Source organism: Macrotis lagotis, chromosome X (assembly GCF_037893015.1).
Source record: "Macrotis lagotis isolate mMagLag1 chromosome X, bilby.v1.9.chrom.fasta, whole genome shotgun sequence".
Lineage (NCBI taxonomy): Eukaryota > Metazoa > Chordata > Mammalia > Peramelemorphia > Peramelidae > Macrotis > Macrotis lagotis.
The window spans coordinates 268,681,552-268,700,318 of NC_133666.1; the positions used below are offsets into that span (position 1 = coordinate 268,681,552).

At 35.0% G+C, this 18,767-nt stretch overlaps 1 protein-coding gene across 3 annotated transcripts in view; it reads right to left on the reverse strand.

The window, feature by feature from the left end:
• MTREX (Mtr4 exosome RNA helicase) overlaps window positions 1-18,767 on the reverse strand; it is a 91,797-nt gene that overhangs the window by 17,186 nt on the left and 55,844 nt on the right. For all 3 annotated transcript variants that reach the window (XM_074206558.1, XM_074206556.1, XM_074206557.1), the window contains 6 exons: window positions 16,180-16,290; window positions 13,343-13,531; window positions 10,830-10,993; window positions 2,495-2,600; window positions 1,890-1,946; window positions 947-1,109 (listed from right to left, as the gene is read on the reverse strand). In XM_074206558.1, the coding sequence (XP_074062659.1) occupies window positions 947-1,109; window positions 1,890-1,946; window positions 2,495-2,600; window positions 10,830-10,993; window positions 13,343-13,531; window positions 16,180-16,290 (790 nt within the window). The remainder of the gene's footprint in view (window positions 1-946; window positions 1,110-1,889; window positions 1,947-2,494; window positions 2,601-10,829; window positions 10,994-13,342; window positions 13,532-16,179; window positions 16,291-18,767) is intronic.

An 18,767-nucleotide genomic window follows, 5' to 3' on the forward strand; every position in this document is an offset into this window, starting at 1 on the left:
TGAATCCAAAGGTAGTATGACTATATAGTGTGGCTAACATACTACTCAGTTTTCTTAACTGATTTTCTTTATTAAAAAGGAGATTAGGGGCAGCTAGGGGATGCAATGAATAGAGCACTGGCCCTGGAGTCAGGAGGATTTGAGTTCAAATTCAGACTCAGACACTTAATAATTACCTAGTTGTATAACCTCAGGCAAGTCACTTAACCCCACTGCCTTAAATAAATTAAAAAAAGGGAGATTAAAGGGAAATACTATGATATAAAAACATCAATTTTCAAAAAAAAGAATAGATTTTTACATTACAGAACTGGCCAGATATATAATAAATTAATAACACAGTATAATATATAACATAATTAAGTATTAAAATTTAAGTTTTATTATAAAGAATTTTTTTCAGCTTAAAAATATTCACATACCAGAATAACACTGTACACCCTTCTAAAAGCAACATGGGGGTGATGATCAGCCTTAATGGACTTGCTCATTTCATCAACTCAATAATAAGGGACAAATTTAGAGTACCTGCGAGGAGAATACTACCTGTATCCAGAGAAAGAACTATGGAGTTTAAACCAAGATCAAAGTCTATTACTTAAATTTTTTTTTAAAAAGTGTCTTATGTACAACATAATTTTGCTATCTTTAATATTTTATTTCTCTCTTAACACATTCAATTTCTATCAATGGATAGCATGGAAACAACATAAAGATTATCAGAGTGACTTCTGTACGGGGAGGGGGTAAAGGAAGGAAAAAAATTGTAAAATTCAAAACCATACAAAAATGATAGGTAAAAACTATTAGTGTATATAACTGGAAAACGAATAAAATATTTTAAAAAACGAATATCCATATACGAGAGACTACATCCTAAGAGAGAGTTAGCAAAATCTGTTAATTTTATTAAATTTAAATCCTTAAGAACAAAGTGTTATCATACCTTCAAAGACATCGGTCATTTTGCAGATATGAGCAAATGTACATCCAGTTGCCCAGGTATAAACTACATCCATTAAGTTTGACTTGAATGTGTTTAGGTAAGTCTCTTCATCAATTTCTAACTTGGCCTCTGCAGAAACTTTTGCAATTCTTTTAGCACATTCCTTGAAAGAAAAGAAAAAATCAACTTTCCAAAGAAGTATTTAATATCCTTAAATTTTTTTTTAATTTTGCAAGGTAATGGGGTTAAGTGACTTGTCAAAGGTCACACAGCTAGGTAATTATTCAGTGTCTGAGGCAGAATTTGAACTCGGTTCCTCCTGACTCTAGAGCCAGTACTTTATCTACTGCACCAGACTAGAAGGGTTCTAAGGTTCCTACTAGCTAATAATAGATGTTGTTCATGTGAAAAACAAAAGGTACTATGTTCCTAAGTAAAGAACATGTTTCTCAGGCTCAAGTAGAAGCCCAAATCCAGGTTCCCAAAGAACTAGAAGGCCTTGAAATCTAAAGAAGGGAGTTAAGCACACGCGCACGTGTGTGTGTGTGTGTGTGTGTGTGTGTGTGTGTGTGTATATATATATATATATATGTATATATATGCATATACACGCGTGTGTCAATAAAGATGTTTATGTGGGTACATTGGGTAGGCAAGAATCATGGTTCATCCCTCCATTTTCAAGAGTAGAGTCAAAGCTGGGTTGGAAATGTTTTGTTAAAATGAAATAGGAACAGGGGCCAGTAATCTGCCCATAAGGATTCCTATGGGCCACATACCGATTTATTTTTAAAATAGTTTTTTGGTATTTTTAATTATTTTGTTAAACATTACCCAATTATATCTTAATCTAGTTCAAACTCCAGAACTGTTGTGAGATGCATATTTTGATACTTCTGTCCCAAGGCACTCTAAAATAAACAGCTTAAAATAAAAATCTTACTTGCATCTGGCGAAGTGGTCCTGCTAACTGTTCTGTCAATTTGGGTAATTCAGATGACTATTTAAAAAAGAAAGAAAAAGAAAACTAGATGTAAAATCCATCAGTCCAACATCTGATGTTTTATTAATATTTTAATGTTTATTTAACATTAATAGTTAACAGTGGTACAGAGGAAAAAGTCCTAGGTAATACAGGAGATCATGACAGATCACAGAAAATGATGGTTCAAATCTGTGATCTGTCATGATTTCCTGTATTAACTTAGACAAATCACTTAACCTCTGGGCTACATAACATACATCAGTAAAATGGAGGTCACTGAACTTAGGGTGATCTAGAAGGTCCAGTTCCAAATCTTCTACTTTCCCAGCATTCTATTTTAGAATTTTACTTAATAAGGAGAGTCCACTTGCAAAAGTGTTCTCTGATTAATACAAACATAAAATTTAGTCAATGTTTATCTATATTAAGAAAAATAATTTAATTTCTTCACAATTAAAACTGTATAGTAAACACTGCTCAGACTGAACTTTTTCATGTTCTTTGGCTTATGTAAGAAAGATCTATTTATTGTCTGGATTAATTAGATAGATTTATTAACTCACATTCTCCTGAAATACAAAACAGCTTAGCAATGCAGTAGCTTGCTCTGCAGATAGGTCATTGAAAAGTCCATTAAACATCATTTCAGTTAAAAGTAGTTCATCAGCACTATTAAAAAAAAGAGAATAACATAAAACAATTTTTAAAATATTGCTAAAAATGCACCTTTGAACCCTTCAGATAAAAAATGGGTAAAGATCAAAAGAAACTAAAAATGAACAAGAACATTTATCAGAAAATGAAACAGCATTAAAGTATAAAATCACATCATAATAAATACAAAAAATGAAGGCCTTTTTCGTTTCCCCAGTATTAAGAGTCTCACTAGGTGAGAAGTCTATCCAGACAAGTCAGGGAAGGCAAGAGGTAGTGAAGAGGAAGGAAAGCATTGCAGGTAAGGGTAACATGCAAAAAAGCAAAGTCAGGAGATGGAGTGTAATGTGTTAAGACTCAACAAAGAGTTCAGTTATCTGGATCATAGAGAATAAAAGAAGGCATCAACTAGAAAGATAGAAAGGGTCAGTTCGTGAAAGACTTTAATAGGGATCCCAGTTTATGGAATAGGCCAATAGGCTCAGACTTGTGCTTTAGGAGGATCAATTTGGAGTGTGAGATGAACCAGAGTGGAAAAAGTTGTGTCACTGGGCCAAAAGGTTATTGCAATATTCTAGGTATGAGGTGATGTGCAGTATCAGAAGGGAGAAGGGAACAAAGACAAAAAAATATTCTAAAAGTAGAAGCCCTGGACTTGGCAATGAATTGATGAAAGGGGATGGGAGAAAGTGAGGAGACAAGGATGACTCAGGTTTTTGAGCTTGGGTGATTGGGAGGATAGTGGGGCGGGCCCTTGATAGAAAACTGGAGAACTGGAAGAGAGGGTGGTTTGGGTAGAAAAGTGAAGAGTTGTTTTTTGTGCAGGGCTCCTTGGGAAGACTTAGGGGCAAGAGATGGGACTGATGTAATGTACACAGGATTGTATAGTTAGTAAAAATTAGTTAGGATTAGAACCTACATATGCCTAACTCCAGGCCTGGAATTTTATCCTCTATACAACATATTTTTCATGTTTAGCTCAAGATTCCTATGCATAGGATATCTACCTAATACATCCAAATAGGAACCATGACATAGGAGACAAAAGAAAGATTAGTAGTATATAAGACAGGATATGTAGATTGAGAGAGACACACACAATGGTCCAACTTGAGAGTTCTATGGTACACCTACAAGAATGGTTAATGATACTGCAAAGGACACTGAGAAAGAATGGTCTTAAAGAAAGGAGGAAAGGCAAGAGGAAGAATGTCCAAAAGACCAGGGAGATAAGAATACAGGTCTCCCTGAAAAGCAACCACTTCAGGAATACTAACTTCTGGTACCAGAACTAACACTAGACTCTGAGTCTAGAAATCTGGCATCTAGACCTGGCTTTGCCATGAATTAATCCTTATTCATTAGACAAATTATTTAAAATCCTCTTAGCTTCAGTGTCTTCAATTGCAAAAATAAGGGATTTTAAACTAGGTGACCTTTGAGAAGTACTTTTTAATGATTCAAATGAAGAACTCTTCATCATGAGTATACTTTATTAAGATATAAAGAAGGTAATAAACTAAATATCAGGGGAGGCTAGGCCTTGCCCATTTAAGAATCATGCTAAAGTTCTATAATACATCTACTAGAGAGTATATGCTATTTTTAAAATATCTAAATATATAACTATTTATAGATATATGAATATATTCCCCTCATAAGATTCCTTTATAGTTAATTAGCCAATTTCTTTCTAAGATTAGATTAACACCTTTATGTTATTATCAATTTGGTTATTTCACATTTTTAAAAAATATCCTATTTCTTTTATGTTCTCAGTATTATTAGCATGTGTCAATGCATGGTAGGTTCTTAAAATTTTTTTTATTTTTAATATTATTTTGAAACTTTCTTTGTGAGGGGGAAAGGAGGTAAGTATAATAATGATGGGCATAAATGCTGAGTTTCTCTTATTCTTTTTTATTTATTTTTAAATCTCCCCTGCCCAGTTACATGCAAAAACAAGTTTCAATATTTACTTCCAAAACCTCAAGATCCAGACTGTTCTCCTTCCTCCCACCCTACTCCCCATCATTGAGAAAGAAAGTTACTTGATATATCTTTTATACGAAATATCTTAGCCTCTTCCACCTCTCCTTTCTCTTACTCCTATTACATTTCCCTTTTAGCCATTGACTCCATTTTTACAATATAGTATATCTTCAAATTCAGCTCTCTCCTGTGCTTCATCTATAAAAGTTCCTTCTACCTGCTCTATTAAATGAGATGTTTCCTATGAGTATTATCAGTATCATTTTTCTATGCGGGAATACATGTAGTTCATCATCATCAAGTCCCTCATATTTTACCCTTCTCCCCTGCTCTCTATGCTTTACCTGAGTCCCTTATTTGAAGGTCAAACTTTCTGTTAAACCCTGGTCACTTCAACAGGAATATTTCAAATTCTCCAGTTTCACTGAAAGTTCATCTTTTCCCCTGGAAGAGGATGTTCTGTTTTGCTGGGTAGTTGATTCTCAGTTGCATTCCAAAATCTTTTGACTTCTGGACTATTATAGTATAAGTCCTATGAGGCCTCAATATAGTTGTTGCTAAGTCCTGTGTGATCCTGACCGAAGCTCCACAATATTTGAATTGTGTCCTGGCTGCTTGTAATATTTTCTCTTTGACTTGGGAGTTCTGGAACTTGGTTATAATATTATAATATTCCTGAAGGTTGGTTTTTTTTTATCTTTTCCAAAGGGGATCGGTGAATTCTCTCAATTTCTATTTTTGCCCTCTGCTTCTAGGATATTGGGCCAATTTTCTTGTAGGAATTCTTTAAAAATGAGGTCAAGGCTCTTTTTTTCTCTGATCATGACTTTCAGGTATCCCAATAATTTTTTTTTAAGGTTTTTTGCAAGGCAAATGGAGTTAAGTGGCTTGCCCAAGGCCACACAGCTAGGCAATTTTTGTCTGAGACCGGATTTGAACCCAGGTACTCCTGACTCCAGAGCTGATGCTTTATCCACTGTGCCACCTAGATGCTCCATCCCAATAATTTTTAAATTATCTTTCCTGAATCTGATTTCCAGATCAGTTGTTTTTTCAATGAGATGTTTCACATTTTCTTCAAATTTTTCATTCTTTTGGTGTTATTGTGTCTTGAATTCTAAAGTCATCAGCTTCCTTTAGCTACATTCTACATCTGAAGGATCTGTTTTCCTCAGAAAGCTTTCTTATCTCTTTTTTCCATCTGGCCAATTATGCTTTTTAAAGCATTCTTCTCCTCAATAACTCTTTGAACTGTTTAATCCATTTGGCTTATGCTGGGTTTTTTTAACATGTTATTTTCTTCAGCATTTTTATCTTCTTGACTAAGCTGCTGACTTCTTTTCCATGTTTTTCCTGCATCGCTCTTGTTTCTTTTCCCAATTTTTCTTCTATCTCCCTTACTTGATTTTCAAAATCTTTTCTGAGCTCTGTCATAGCCTGAGCCCAACTTACATTTTTCTTAGAGTCTTTAAATGCAGGAGCTTGGACTTCCTCATCTTCAGATTGAGTATTTTGATCCTTCTTGGGATCATAGATAAAGTATTTCTCAATGATGTTCCTCTTTTTTCTGTTTACTCATGTCTCTAGCCTGTGCCTGGTTTGGGGGTACTTCCTGAGCTTTTGAGGATTACTGGGACACCCCTCCACAAGGATTTCAGTGTGTGAAGCTGATTTTTCTCCTGGTCTGTGAATGACCACAAGTGCACCCCTCTGCCATGGGGCTGAGTTGGAGGGGCCTGTTCTATGGGTGGCCTAGACTGTGAGCAGGATGTGAATGTGGTCAGAGTACCTGTTCCAGGTACAAAGGAGAGATCTCAGAAGTCTCCCTCCCCTACCTTTGGTAGGCTGAGCACTCAGTAAGTTGCCTGGAGGCTTTTGCTTGCTGGGTCCATGCCTGCTTCTGTTTCCTGGACCTAAGCCATAGCAGCCACTGCTGCTGCACTGAGTGCCCTGAGGGTCTGGGCTTGGCACTCACTCTGGCAGAGGTCACCCGCTGATCCTCCAAGTTGTGTCCGGTGCTCCCTGGGATGCAGGAAACTGCTTCTGCTGTGGGAGCCGCGGCTCCCAGGCACCCTGGGGCTTTCTCGGAGGCTGAAGTGGGGCTGCCACTCTAACCCTGTGGAGTGGAGTTTTCCTACTATTTTCCAGGTTACCTTGCACTGGAGAATTGCCTCAATGGATCTTTCTATGGGTTCTGACTCTCGAAAATCTAGTCAATATAATTTTAAGGTTTTTGAAATATTATGGAGAGAACACCTAGGAAAGACTCTTCTCCTGTCGCCCAAGGAATTATTTGCTTAAGAGAGTTTTTTTTAATCTCCTTTTCCATTTCATCAATTCTGCTTTTTAAGGCTTTCTCATCATTGGCCTTTTGAACTGCTTTTGCCATTTGGCCCAGTAGGGTTTTTAAGATATTTTCTTCACTAACTTCTTGTAATTTTTACATCAAGCTGCTGACTTGGCTTTCCTACATTGCTCTCATTTCTCTTCCCGGTTCTTCCATAGTTTGAGACCAATTCCTATTTTTCCTGGAGGTTTAGGATACAGAAGCTTTGACTTTGTTATCTTCTGAGTGTGTATTTTGATCCTCCATAAGAACAAATATTAAATAATAGAATACCAAAGTAATGGTTTATGGTCTAATTTTTTCTTCTTCTGTCGTTTGCTCATTTCACCAGTCTATGACTTGATTTTAACTCTTTGTTAAGGAGGAGGCTCTGCTTCTGGGGTGGAGGAAACACTATCCCAAGCTTTAGAAGTTTTTGCAGTTGTTTTCAGGGATACATCCCCCCCCCTCCAGATTTGTAGTTTTCAATTCCTCCAAAGTCTTATACAAGGTTTTGACTGCTCTCCCAGACTGTGTTCTGATTTGAGAATAACCACAAGCACTCCCTTCTGAACTGAGACCATGAGGAGAATACCTGCTCTGCTGCAGGCAATAAGCCATGCAGTGTTTCTGCTCTTTTTCCTAAGACTGGGGTTTGGATCTGAGTATAGGTGAAGTCATAAAATCCTTCTTCAGGAATAGCAGAGATCTCTGTAATCTCCCTTGACCTCCCTACTCTGATCTCACACTTGTGCAGCAGACTTTTCCTGCTGACCTTCCCAACTGGCCTTGGCAATCCCTGAGCTGAAAGGTATGGAAACTGCCACCACTGCTGAACCCAGGTGTCCCAAGGTCTGTTTCTGGATGGCTGGAGTCAGTTTGTCTGCATTGTACCCAGCACAGCTGTGCTGTGCTGAGGGCCTTTCTAATCCTGGTGCAACAACAGGATCCTTCCTGTGTGGATCTTTCAAGTTATCTTGGGCTGGAAAAATGTTTCACCCAGTCTTTTTTGTGGGTTCTGCCACTCTAGAATTTGGTTAGAATCATTATTTAAGGGTGTTTGGGGGAGAGTCTGGGGGAGTCTTAGCCTTTATTCCACTATCATGGCTCTACTCCCCCTACCCCTTCCTCCTTTTATATTTCTCTTAATTTCTACTGGTTTTACTGTCACTTCACCTAGGCTGATTTTTGGTTGTTTTATCGACCTCTATTTTGATGATTTAATTTTCAATCTTCACAGTCTTGATTGGTTTCACTAAAGAATTAAATCTTTTTTTTGTTTTTGTTTTTGCAAGGCAATGGGGTTAAATGACTTGCCCAAGGTTACACAGGTAATTGTCCTCTTGACTTCAGGGTTGGTGGTCTATCCACTGTGACACTTGTTGCCCTGAGAATTAAGTCTTAAAGAAAAATTAGTCCCAGTTATACAAATTATCCTCAAAAATTGAAAAAGCACTCTGAGATGGCTTTTAAAAACAAACTTAATCCTATTACCTAAATCAGGGAAGGATAAGGCACAAAAGAATGATAAACCAGGATCATTGATTCCAAACTTTTAAATAAAAACCTGTCAAAAATACTTCAACAATTCATCCAAGAAATCATTCATTATGATCAAGTTAGATTTATATCCAGGACAAGAGGATGGTTCAGCATTGGGAGAATAATAAACATCCAAAGCCATATGATTATCTCATTACCTGTAGAAGAAACATTTGGTGATACAACATTTATTTATGCTATGTATCTGAAACCAAATGCAACAACACTCATATGCAACAAAGATATGCTTGAAGTTTTTCCAATATTACTTGATAGAGCTCTGGAAATGCTAATAATAGTGATAAGATGAGAAAGAGCTTAAGGACATAACGGTAAGTTAAAAAAAAAAGAGATAAAGCCATTCCTATTTGCTGACACGATAGAAAACCATAAAGAATAAGCAAAGATATTGAGATAAATAATAGCTCTAGGGAGGTTAGAGGCTATAATACACCATTTTCATATAACAACAAAAGCTAAAAGGCAATAATGGAAAAAGAAATTCTATTCTAAATAATTACAAAGTACATAAAATATAGGGGAATCAATTTACAAAAACATACAAAGTACTTGTATTAGTTCAAACAAAAAGTGCTCCTTAAAGAAATAAAGAACAACTTAAAAAACTAGAGAACTATTCAGTGCTCATGCACAGGTCATGTCATCACAACAACAATAATGCTACTCAAACCCTTTGAAATTCTATTACTGTCCTTTTATCAAAAAATCCATATTAATTTTAATTCCATAACAAACCACAAAAGGAATATATTATTTTACTTGATAAAATAATAACAAAATTCATTTGGAGAAAAAAAAGACCTAGAACATCAAAAGAAATAATGAAGAGGTAGGGAAGAAGGGAGAATAACACTTCTAGACTGCACTCTATATTAAAAAGCAGTAGTCATTCAAACCCTCTGGTAGAGGTTAAGAAATAGAGATAGAACAATGAACAAGCTAGACAGGGGAGAATCAGAAAAAAAATGTAACTCAACAATATAATGATCCATAAAATGGGAAACATAATTATTTGCATAGAAGTATTCTATTTTAATAAAAATTTCTAGGGAAACTTCACATGGACACCCAATTGGATATGTATGTAATCTAAATATTCAAGATTATAGATAGATCCTGGAGCTACTCATAGATGATCATCTATCTAAAGATAGATAAATAACTGGATAGATCAAATATCTTTCATGGCTTTGGAAAGGAGATGTATTCTCAACCAAATAGGAAGAAGAGGTAATTATAAAAGAAAAAAACAGAATGTTGACTACATAAAATTGAAAACTCTCCTTGTATCAAATTTCTCTAATAAATGTATAACTAAGATATAAACTATTAACAGATGTAAGAATCAGAGCTCATTATTTAATATATAATCAAAGGATATGAACAGACTTGTCAAAATATTTGTAAAATACTAACAAACATATAAAATCAACAACAGAAATGCAAATCAAAACAGCCCTGAAGTTTCATTTGCTACCTTATCAACTGGTAAATATAATAAAAGATGAAAAAGTCAATGTTGGACAGGTTATGGAGGCCATGGAAATTAAGAAAGTCTCCAAAGAAACAAAATAATTATACCAATGCTTTCTGTAAAAGTAAATGAATGGAAACAAACTATTCCTTGAAAGACAAAAATGTGATACATGAATGTAATAGAATATTACATTCCACTGTGCTATAAGATATGATGAAAAAGATGAAGAGTGAGAAACATAGAAAGACTTAGATGAAATGAGGCAGTTTAGTGTCAAGAAAAAAAAATATACACAATGATTATACAGTGAAAAGGGAAAGAACCTTTAAAAAAATTCAAAAGTGTATGTTGCGAAATTATAAAGAACAAGCATAACTCCAAAGAGAGCTCAAAAGAAGAGATGACAAGACATTCCCTATTCTAACCTTCTGGAGAGTTGCTATGTTCAAAAGTGTGGTACATTGCACATATAGTTAGACTTTTACAAGGTATTGATCAGTTTAATTTTTTCTCTTCTTTTTCCTGTCTTTAAAAATATTATTTGTTTTAAAAATTATTATTTGTTTTATAGGAGAGCACTCTAGAAAGGGAAGAGATAATAGAGAAAATTTTGGTGATGGGAAAAAAAGGACATCAACAAAATTTCATTTTAAAAGGTCAGCTATCTTTTGCACATAAAATTTGATATTAAAATCTTCCAGGTCATTATAGATCACTGAAAGTGCTTTACACTACTTCTTGACCAAAGAAAATTTCATCTTTTTACTGCTTACATGTTAGGCATAATACTCAACATATAGAGTCATCATTATCCCACATTCTTTCTGATTAAGAATAATTTATGCCATTTCAAAATTAGATGTACAAAAAAAGCAATTCATTTTACCTGCTGATCTCACAAGCCACTCGTCCTTTCATCTCAATGACATCAGAAGATGTAGCAAAACCCAGCCTTCGTAAAACACGTTTCCGACACTTAAGTTCATCCATTTGTAAGACAGTTCTTGCTTTCTTTAGTTCTCGCTTTGCAGATTTAATATCTACAGCAATCTAAAAATATCAAAGCAACAAAGGGGGTTAAATTCACTAGGTCATTATTGTACTAATTAAAAATAATTAGATTATTGTTACCTATGAAGATAAGTTTGGACACATTTCATTAAAGAAGCTTCATGAAAAGAGGGGTATAATAAAGTTATGGCAAATGAAGACAAAAAAGATGGCATATGTATCTGAGAAATTTAGTTCAGAGGGAGGTAAAAAGAAGGCATACAAAAGGAGAATATGAGCCGAAGATGACTCAAACAGCATTGGATAAATATAGCTTTGGTGATAAAAAGGCAGCTCCCAAGATTAGGGTCATGGCAGTCAAGTCTAGTCATTCATCAGCCTAACCAGCAGGAACATAGCGACTTGAATCCCTTTTATTGAATCCCTCATATCCCCAACCCTCATCCAAGCATAATCTTTATCTAGTTGGCCCCTCCCAAGGCATTCTGCTGCTATCACTTCCCTGCTCCTCTCCTCTGGGACCTCTTCATACCAGACTTTTAGAATGTATGCCTTGGCTCTTTGGTGAAGTTGAATCATTTATTTTTTGGAAGTACTTGCCCTGGAGCATAGGTCTTATGGATTGGTGACAGAATACAAACTAGAGTAAATAGTCAAAAAGCAATTATTAAGTACTTATTATATGCTAGACAGTGTGATTAACTCAACTCTAAGGATACATAAAAAAGGCAAAAGACAGTTGCTGCCCTTATGGAGCTAAAAGTCTAATGGGAGAGATACAACATTCAACTACCAACTATCACTTTTAGGGATAATAAACAGAGGAAGGATACCAGAATTGGGGGGGGGGTCGCCAAATGTTGAGAAAGGTTTCCAGTACAAGGAAGGATTCTGAAAGAAACTAAGAAGTCAGGAAGAAGAAATGAAAGAGAACAGTCAGAGATAATGTCCAGAGACTAAGACATGGACTATTTATTCTAGGAACAGTAAGGAAGTTGGTGTTACTGAATCAAAGAGGAAGTTGGGGAAGAGGTAGGAGAGATGGTACAAGATTTGCAAAGATCAGAAAGATGGAGGAGAGTGGGGCAGGCTATTAAGAGCTTTGAACATCAAAGAGGATTTGGTATTTGATCCTAGAGATGACTGGAGTTTACTGAGCAGGAGGAGAACGTGTTTGGACTTGTGCTTTAGGGAAGATCACTTTGGTGGCTGACCAACCAGCAACCTATTGCAATAGTACAGATGAGAGGTGATGAAAGCTTGTATCAAGGTGGTAGCAGTATCAAAGAGAAGGGGGTATATTCAAGAAATAAGGAAAATTATATCCTGATCCTTTGAACTTCTCTCTTTCCCACTCAGGTAGCTTATTCTCATAGATTTAAAAATATGTTGTTATTGTTTCAAACTATGACTGATGCTCTAGAAAAATTTTGCTATTATAGAATTAAGGTATATTTACACACTTATGTAGCAAGTACAACAGACTATACATATGTTTAAAATCTACTCGAGGCAGCTTAATATTAAAGATTATAACTATCATTATGAGTTATTTAAGCTGTGAAACAGTCTAATCAGATTTTATTTGATAATCTAAGATAATACCTAAATAATTTCTATGGACTTGATGCAACAAACAAGAGAAATAGAAAGACATACATATATTTATCAGGATTATTTCTGTTTTGAGTTCTATTCAACTTTGATAGAGAACACTATAATGGCAGAAAACCAAGTCCTAATAAAAAAGGATAGTGATAAACTGTTGACCCTTTCTATCTCTTGTTTGGTCATAAACTGTTCCTCTATCCAGATCTGAAATGTTTATTTTGCTTCTATGATCTTTTTTTTTTTTTTAGGTTTTTGCAAGGCAAATGGGGTTAACTGACTTGCCCAAGGCCACACAGCTAGGTAATTATTAAGTGTCTGGGGCCAGATTTGAACTTAGGTACTCCTGACTCCAGGGCCGGTGCTCTATCCACTGTGCCACTTAGCTGCCCCTCTATAATATGTTTTTAATGTGACTTTTATATCTAAATGATGTGGAGCCTCTCTTGGCATATAATATCAGTTAATGTTCTATATCTGATTTCCCACAAGAGATTTTTCTAATTTTCTTGCAGATTTTGTCAAAAGATGTATCCCCATAGCTGAATAGAACAGAAGGAATTTCAAAACTGGACACAGACAAACAAAACAGCTTTTGAACTACCTCATGGTTCATTAGAATCATACTTTTAAAAATCCAAGTTAATGATTACATAATGGGTGATAAGCAATGGAGATTCAAAGTAAAAAAGCAAGTGAAGTATGAGTGCTTGTTGACATTCATCAAATCATACATATTGTTTAAAGGAAATGCAACAAAGAGTAAAAAGTTTGTAATACCTGTGCTTTTCTTTCACAAAGCTTATAAACCGTTTCCAAATTTGAATCATTATGAAGTGGATGAGAATACATGCGATGTTCAAAAGCCTCTACTTTCTGGATGACTTTTTTAAGTCCTTGATCTTGTATGCCCATATCATCAATGGGATCTAGTAATGGAACACCATCTGGAAAACGTTTCTGAACTTCCTAAAAAAAAAAAAAAATTCAAAAATTTGTTACTAAATACTCTTAAAGAATTCAAAAATCCATTTTTCTTAAAATGCTCTAAATCAGTACTAATTAAGAGAAATAAAAATCAAATCTGATAGGTACTACCTATCAGAAATGCTAAATGCAAGAGGGGATGAGGTAAAAATAGAATTGCTGATGGAGCTGGAACTAGGACCAAAGGGTAATCCTTTAACCAAGCAATGATACTACTAGGTACGTAAAAAAGGACTTACGTGTTCAAAAATACTTTAGCAGCTCTTTGTGAGGTGGCAAAAAATTGGAAGGGGATGCTCATTAATTGGGGAATGGCTGAATAAGTTGTGATATCCCCCCATTGGAAATGGCTGCATATAACTGTGATAGAGCACTTTTTTTCTTTTTTTTTAGGTTTTTGTAAGGCAAATGGGGTTAAGTGGTTTGCCCAAGGCCACACAACTAGGTAATTATTAAATGTCTGAGGCCCGATTTGAACTCAGGTAACTCCTGACTCCAGGGCTGGTGCTCTATCCATCCACTGCGCCACCTAGCCACCCCTGATAGAGCAGTTTTTAAGAAATCACCAGGGGATGGTTTAAGAAAAAACATGCCAAAATCCATACGAACTGATACAAAACAAACTGAGAAAAAGTGGGACATCATTGTATATAGTGGATATGGAGAGTGGGAAGTAGAAAATTTGGAATTCTAAATATAACAGTAAAAATCAATAATTTTAAACATGTTTTCTTTTAATAATACATGAAAAATCAGTAAAAATAATTACATTAAAATACATTTATTGTATTTTATACATTACATTATAGAGGAGAAAAAATGTTGCTATAGTTGCAGAGATGACAAACAGGCACACAAAAAAATAAGTGATAATATAAGAACTACAGTCAATCCTCAACAATCATGAAATTAAATTTTGTGACTTCAAACATTCAAATGATTTTATTAGTAACCTCATTTTCACTTTTGCATTGTTAACTGTGCATATTAGTGACTATGGACAGTAGAGGAAAAAGAAAAGGCATGATGTGTGAAAGTTCATAGAGTGGTCTTGGTCACCCTAAAGAAGAACCTCTCCCATGGTTTTTAGAGGCCAGTCTAGATAGAGAGGTTTAGAGCAGTATAGTATACAGCACACTGTCCTCATGCTATCTTCTGACACAGTGGAAAGTAAGATTCAGATTAAAACATGTTTTAGTTTTAAGAAATTTATTTGCTACACAGTATTTATAGTACTGTAGATTTCATATTTTATGAAAAATACAGTCTGAAATCAATGTGTTTTTTAACTGAAATGTTAATACAAAAGTTCACAGAATTTTAGGGAATTACTAGTGAGAAAAAAGTTCGTGTTTCCTATTTTATTTTGTATACTGTATTTTATGGGCTATTTTACGGTTTCCAAGTTTGGAAAAGTACCTATTTATCAGAATTAATGTTGTATATTTAGGACTGTATACAACTATTTTTATCAACCTCTATGGAAAGACTGTAGTTTATGGTAATTATGGGAACCTAGTCCCCTATTTCCCATAGGTTCAATGTCTCAACATTTGCATTTTTTACTTTCGCTCGATTTTCTAGAAACACTGATCAGAAGAAAATTGAGGACTGACCATATATATCAGTGGCAAATTAAATAAAAGTAAAAAGTAGGAGGCACTGATTGTCAAATGAGGTATAAATGAAGAAATTTGAGTTCAAAGGTGGTATAACACAATAGAATAAAATTATCTGGGGAAGCTTCACAGAGAAGGGTTGGTTAAGTTGAGAAGATGGAAAGGGCATTTCAGAGATAAGGAAATTAAAATAATAAAAAAAATATACAAGGGTTCTGAAAGATCTGGCGGATGAGATGACTAAGCCTTAACTGGTGGTTTGAAAAAAGTACACAGAACATGTTAGATGCCAATCTAGCCTGAGGAAAACATCATCCTGATTTTTAAAAAAGCAGGGGAGACACATTATATAGTTCTGAAAGACTTTGCACTTCCTCTACTCTGACTACCTCATTTTACAGGTGAAAAAAAAGAAACCATGGAGAAGTGATTTGTGCAAAGTCTCACAGTTATGAGACTAAGTTGAATATAGATAAGGTTGCTGTTTTGTTCAATTGCTACTACAGTATTGTAGTTTGCCATTTCCTTCTTTACCTTATTTTACAGATGAGGAAACCAGGGCAAACAGAGTTAAGTGACTTGCCCAAAAGACCACCCAGCTAATAATTGTTTTAGGCCAGATTTGAACTTAGGAAGATAACATTTTTCTAACTACAGGTCTGGAACTCTATCTACTGCATCTTTTAAACTTTGTATATATCCCTTAGGATAATACCCAGGTTGTGTATCTGCTTGGAACTTGACAAATGTTTGTTAGATGATGAAATTATGATAAATTATCTACTAAGTTACTGTGATTTATGCTACAAAAATCAGGAAAAGAAAATAATTTTCATATTCTATACAGAAATTTTATTTCAAGGGATAATGTTATTGGTGGTAATATCCTTGAACATCATTACAGTGTCCTAAAAAAAGTAATCAAATTTTTAAAAAGACACTATATAAATTTCTAACAATTTACAGAAATTAAAAGTATTATAAAAATTAGCTAATAACAAAAATGTGTACCTGTATTGATTTCAGCACACTCTGTCGATTGTCAATTGGCCTCAGATCTTTGGGAATATAAAGCCGAACACTGCTGATAGCAGACAGAAGGTGTACTAGGACAGGAACCACCTAACAGCACAAGATTCTATTATATGATTATCAGAATAACAGAACTCTAATACGATTTCCAAAGAAAGTCAACAATGTAGCTATGCTTAAAACTATATGGTTTTTCATGTCTCTTCCAGTTTTAAATATATGGTTTTAGAAATCTAAGAACTATGACAACAGCTATGAAAAATATGAAGACTTTTAAGACATACTCCCTGTAGTAAAAGGAATTTATAATCAAATTGAAAAAATATATAAACAGAAAGACAATTATATCATCTTTAAGTGTGTAAATAGCAACAATAGCAGCACTCAAGGAATCACACACACGACTGACAGAAGGCAGACATAATGCCTCCTTCAATAATGCATCCTTAAAGTACCCAATTTTGTTGACAACCCTATTTTTAAGAATAGTCATATGGGCTGTCACCATTCTCTTTCAAAACTTCACTAGTTGGGGGCAGCTAGGTGGCACAGTGGATAAAGCACCAGCCCTGGATTCAGGAGTACCTGGATTCAAATCTGGTCTCAGACACTTAATAATTACCTAGCTGTGTGGCCTTGGGCAAGCCACTTAACCCCATTTGCCTTGCAAAACAACAACAACAACAACAAAAACTTCATTAGTTGATCTGTATAATGCTTGGGTGGGGAGGCCACAACTAATATTTCTGATGCCACTCATGTGGAAATCTGACAAAAAGGCAGGATCTAACTGTAGCTAAAGCAGGTGAGTAGGTGGGGAAGATTTTAGGCAAGAATGAGGGTAATTCCACTGAAAATTTCTGGATAGTGATGGCTGATGGCAAGTTACTGTTCAAGGTTACATGGTACAGGCTAAATACAAGAAATACAGGTGATTTTTCATCCTAGAAGTCTCTGAAGAGTGCACAAAGATACCTGGGCAATGCCTATGGCCAAGAGTAATTTGCCTCCACTAGCCCAGAGATCATGGAAATGGAGCTGGCCTATCAACTAGTAGCCAACCCTAATGTAGTCATAGACAAGGTTTCTTCACTCCTGCTACTTTATTTCTTCCAAAATGGGTGTGACATGAAGATCATGGTTTAGAGTAGAGAAAGTTGTCTAATGGACACACCTGAAATACAGAAGAGTTGGGAGAGGGTAGATACTGGTAACTGGATGATGCATAATACTTGAGTGGGATTTCTAAGCAGGAAGAGGATAAGAATGTATTTCAGGAATGAAACAAATTCATAAAAAGATGAACAAATATAATCTAGGTGTTACAATAATAAGTTTTGTCTACAATCTAAAAGAACATGACTAATTTACAAAAGTTACTTTTTAACCCAATTCTATAAAATTGATAATATAGTATATATGACTATTTTAACATATGGACAAAAATTTTTCTCTAATCTAAGGTCATTATGTTTTATTCAAACTTTGTAAAGCTCAATGATTCATTTGCAGTAGGGTTGAATAATGTGTGAACGATAACTCTAGGTTCGCAAAAGAAGGAAAAAAGTGATGGAATATTCCATCATATGCCAGAATGTTCTTTCTGTACATCGTTAGGGATGCTGAAATAGTAAATCCTGTCATGAGACTAATATAGACATTCAATTTAGAAAAGTTATCCTCCTTTTATATTTTGAAAAATCAGAGGGAAAGAGGCTGATGATTAAAAATTTAGAATCCAAAGTTTTTGGGTCATTTCTGATTCTTGACATCTTTTGTCACCACCCTCTTCTTATCCAAGCTAGTGGCTACAATGAAAGTTTCCCCTAAAGATGTTTTTCCATTTCAAGAAAGCAACATTCCTGACTTTTCTTCCCCTTAAAATAAGTTGAGGATGCTAAAATGTTAACTTCAGAGCTCTATACAGGATTTTAGAAGAACGGAGAAATTATAACAAAAATTATAAATTTCTTTTGCTAGTAGGATTTAGAAAAGGATGAGATACATAAGGTTGAGAACAGCATAAGATGACCACTGGGGATCTCATTTTGAGGTTTAATAATGATCTTTCCCTTTTAAAATGCCATTAACTCCTGTGGGTGGAAATAATAGCTATCTATAAATATCTGAAGGATTGTCATACAAAAGAAAAATAATTAGTGGTTTTGTTAGCTTGATACTGAAGACAGAACTAGAAACAATGGGTAGAATGGGTAGATTTAGGTTTAAGGTAAGGAAAATTTTTTAAAAAGTCAATTAAAAGCTTTCCCAAAACTGTTTAAGGATGAAAGGAGTATCAAAGGAAGTGCTTCAGAGAAAAGCTTCTAGGAAAGTAGGATCTAATCCAATCCCTCATTTTAAATCTGAGGAACCTGAGAGGGTCCAAGAAGGACCTGCCCAGAGCCATACAGGTAGGATGTGGCAAAGTCAGGATGTTAATTCGGGTCTTCTAACACAAATCTTACCTCTTTATTAAAATGTGTTTAAATTCTAGAAATGTCAGATGGGAACCTAAAGTCAATCCAATGTTTAAAACTTGTGACTGATGAGTTTCCATGTAAAAGGGT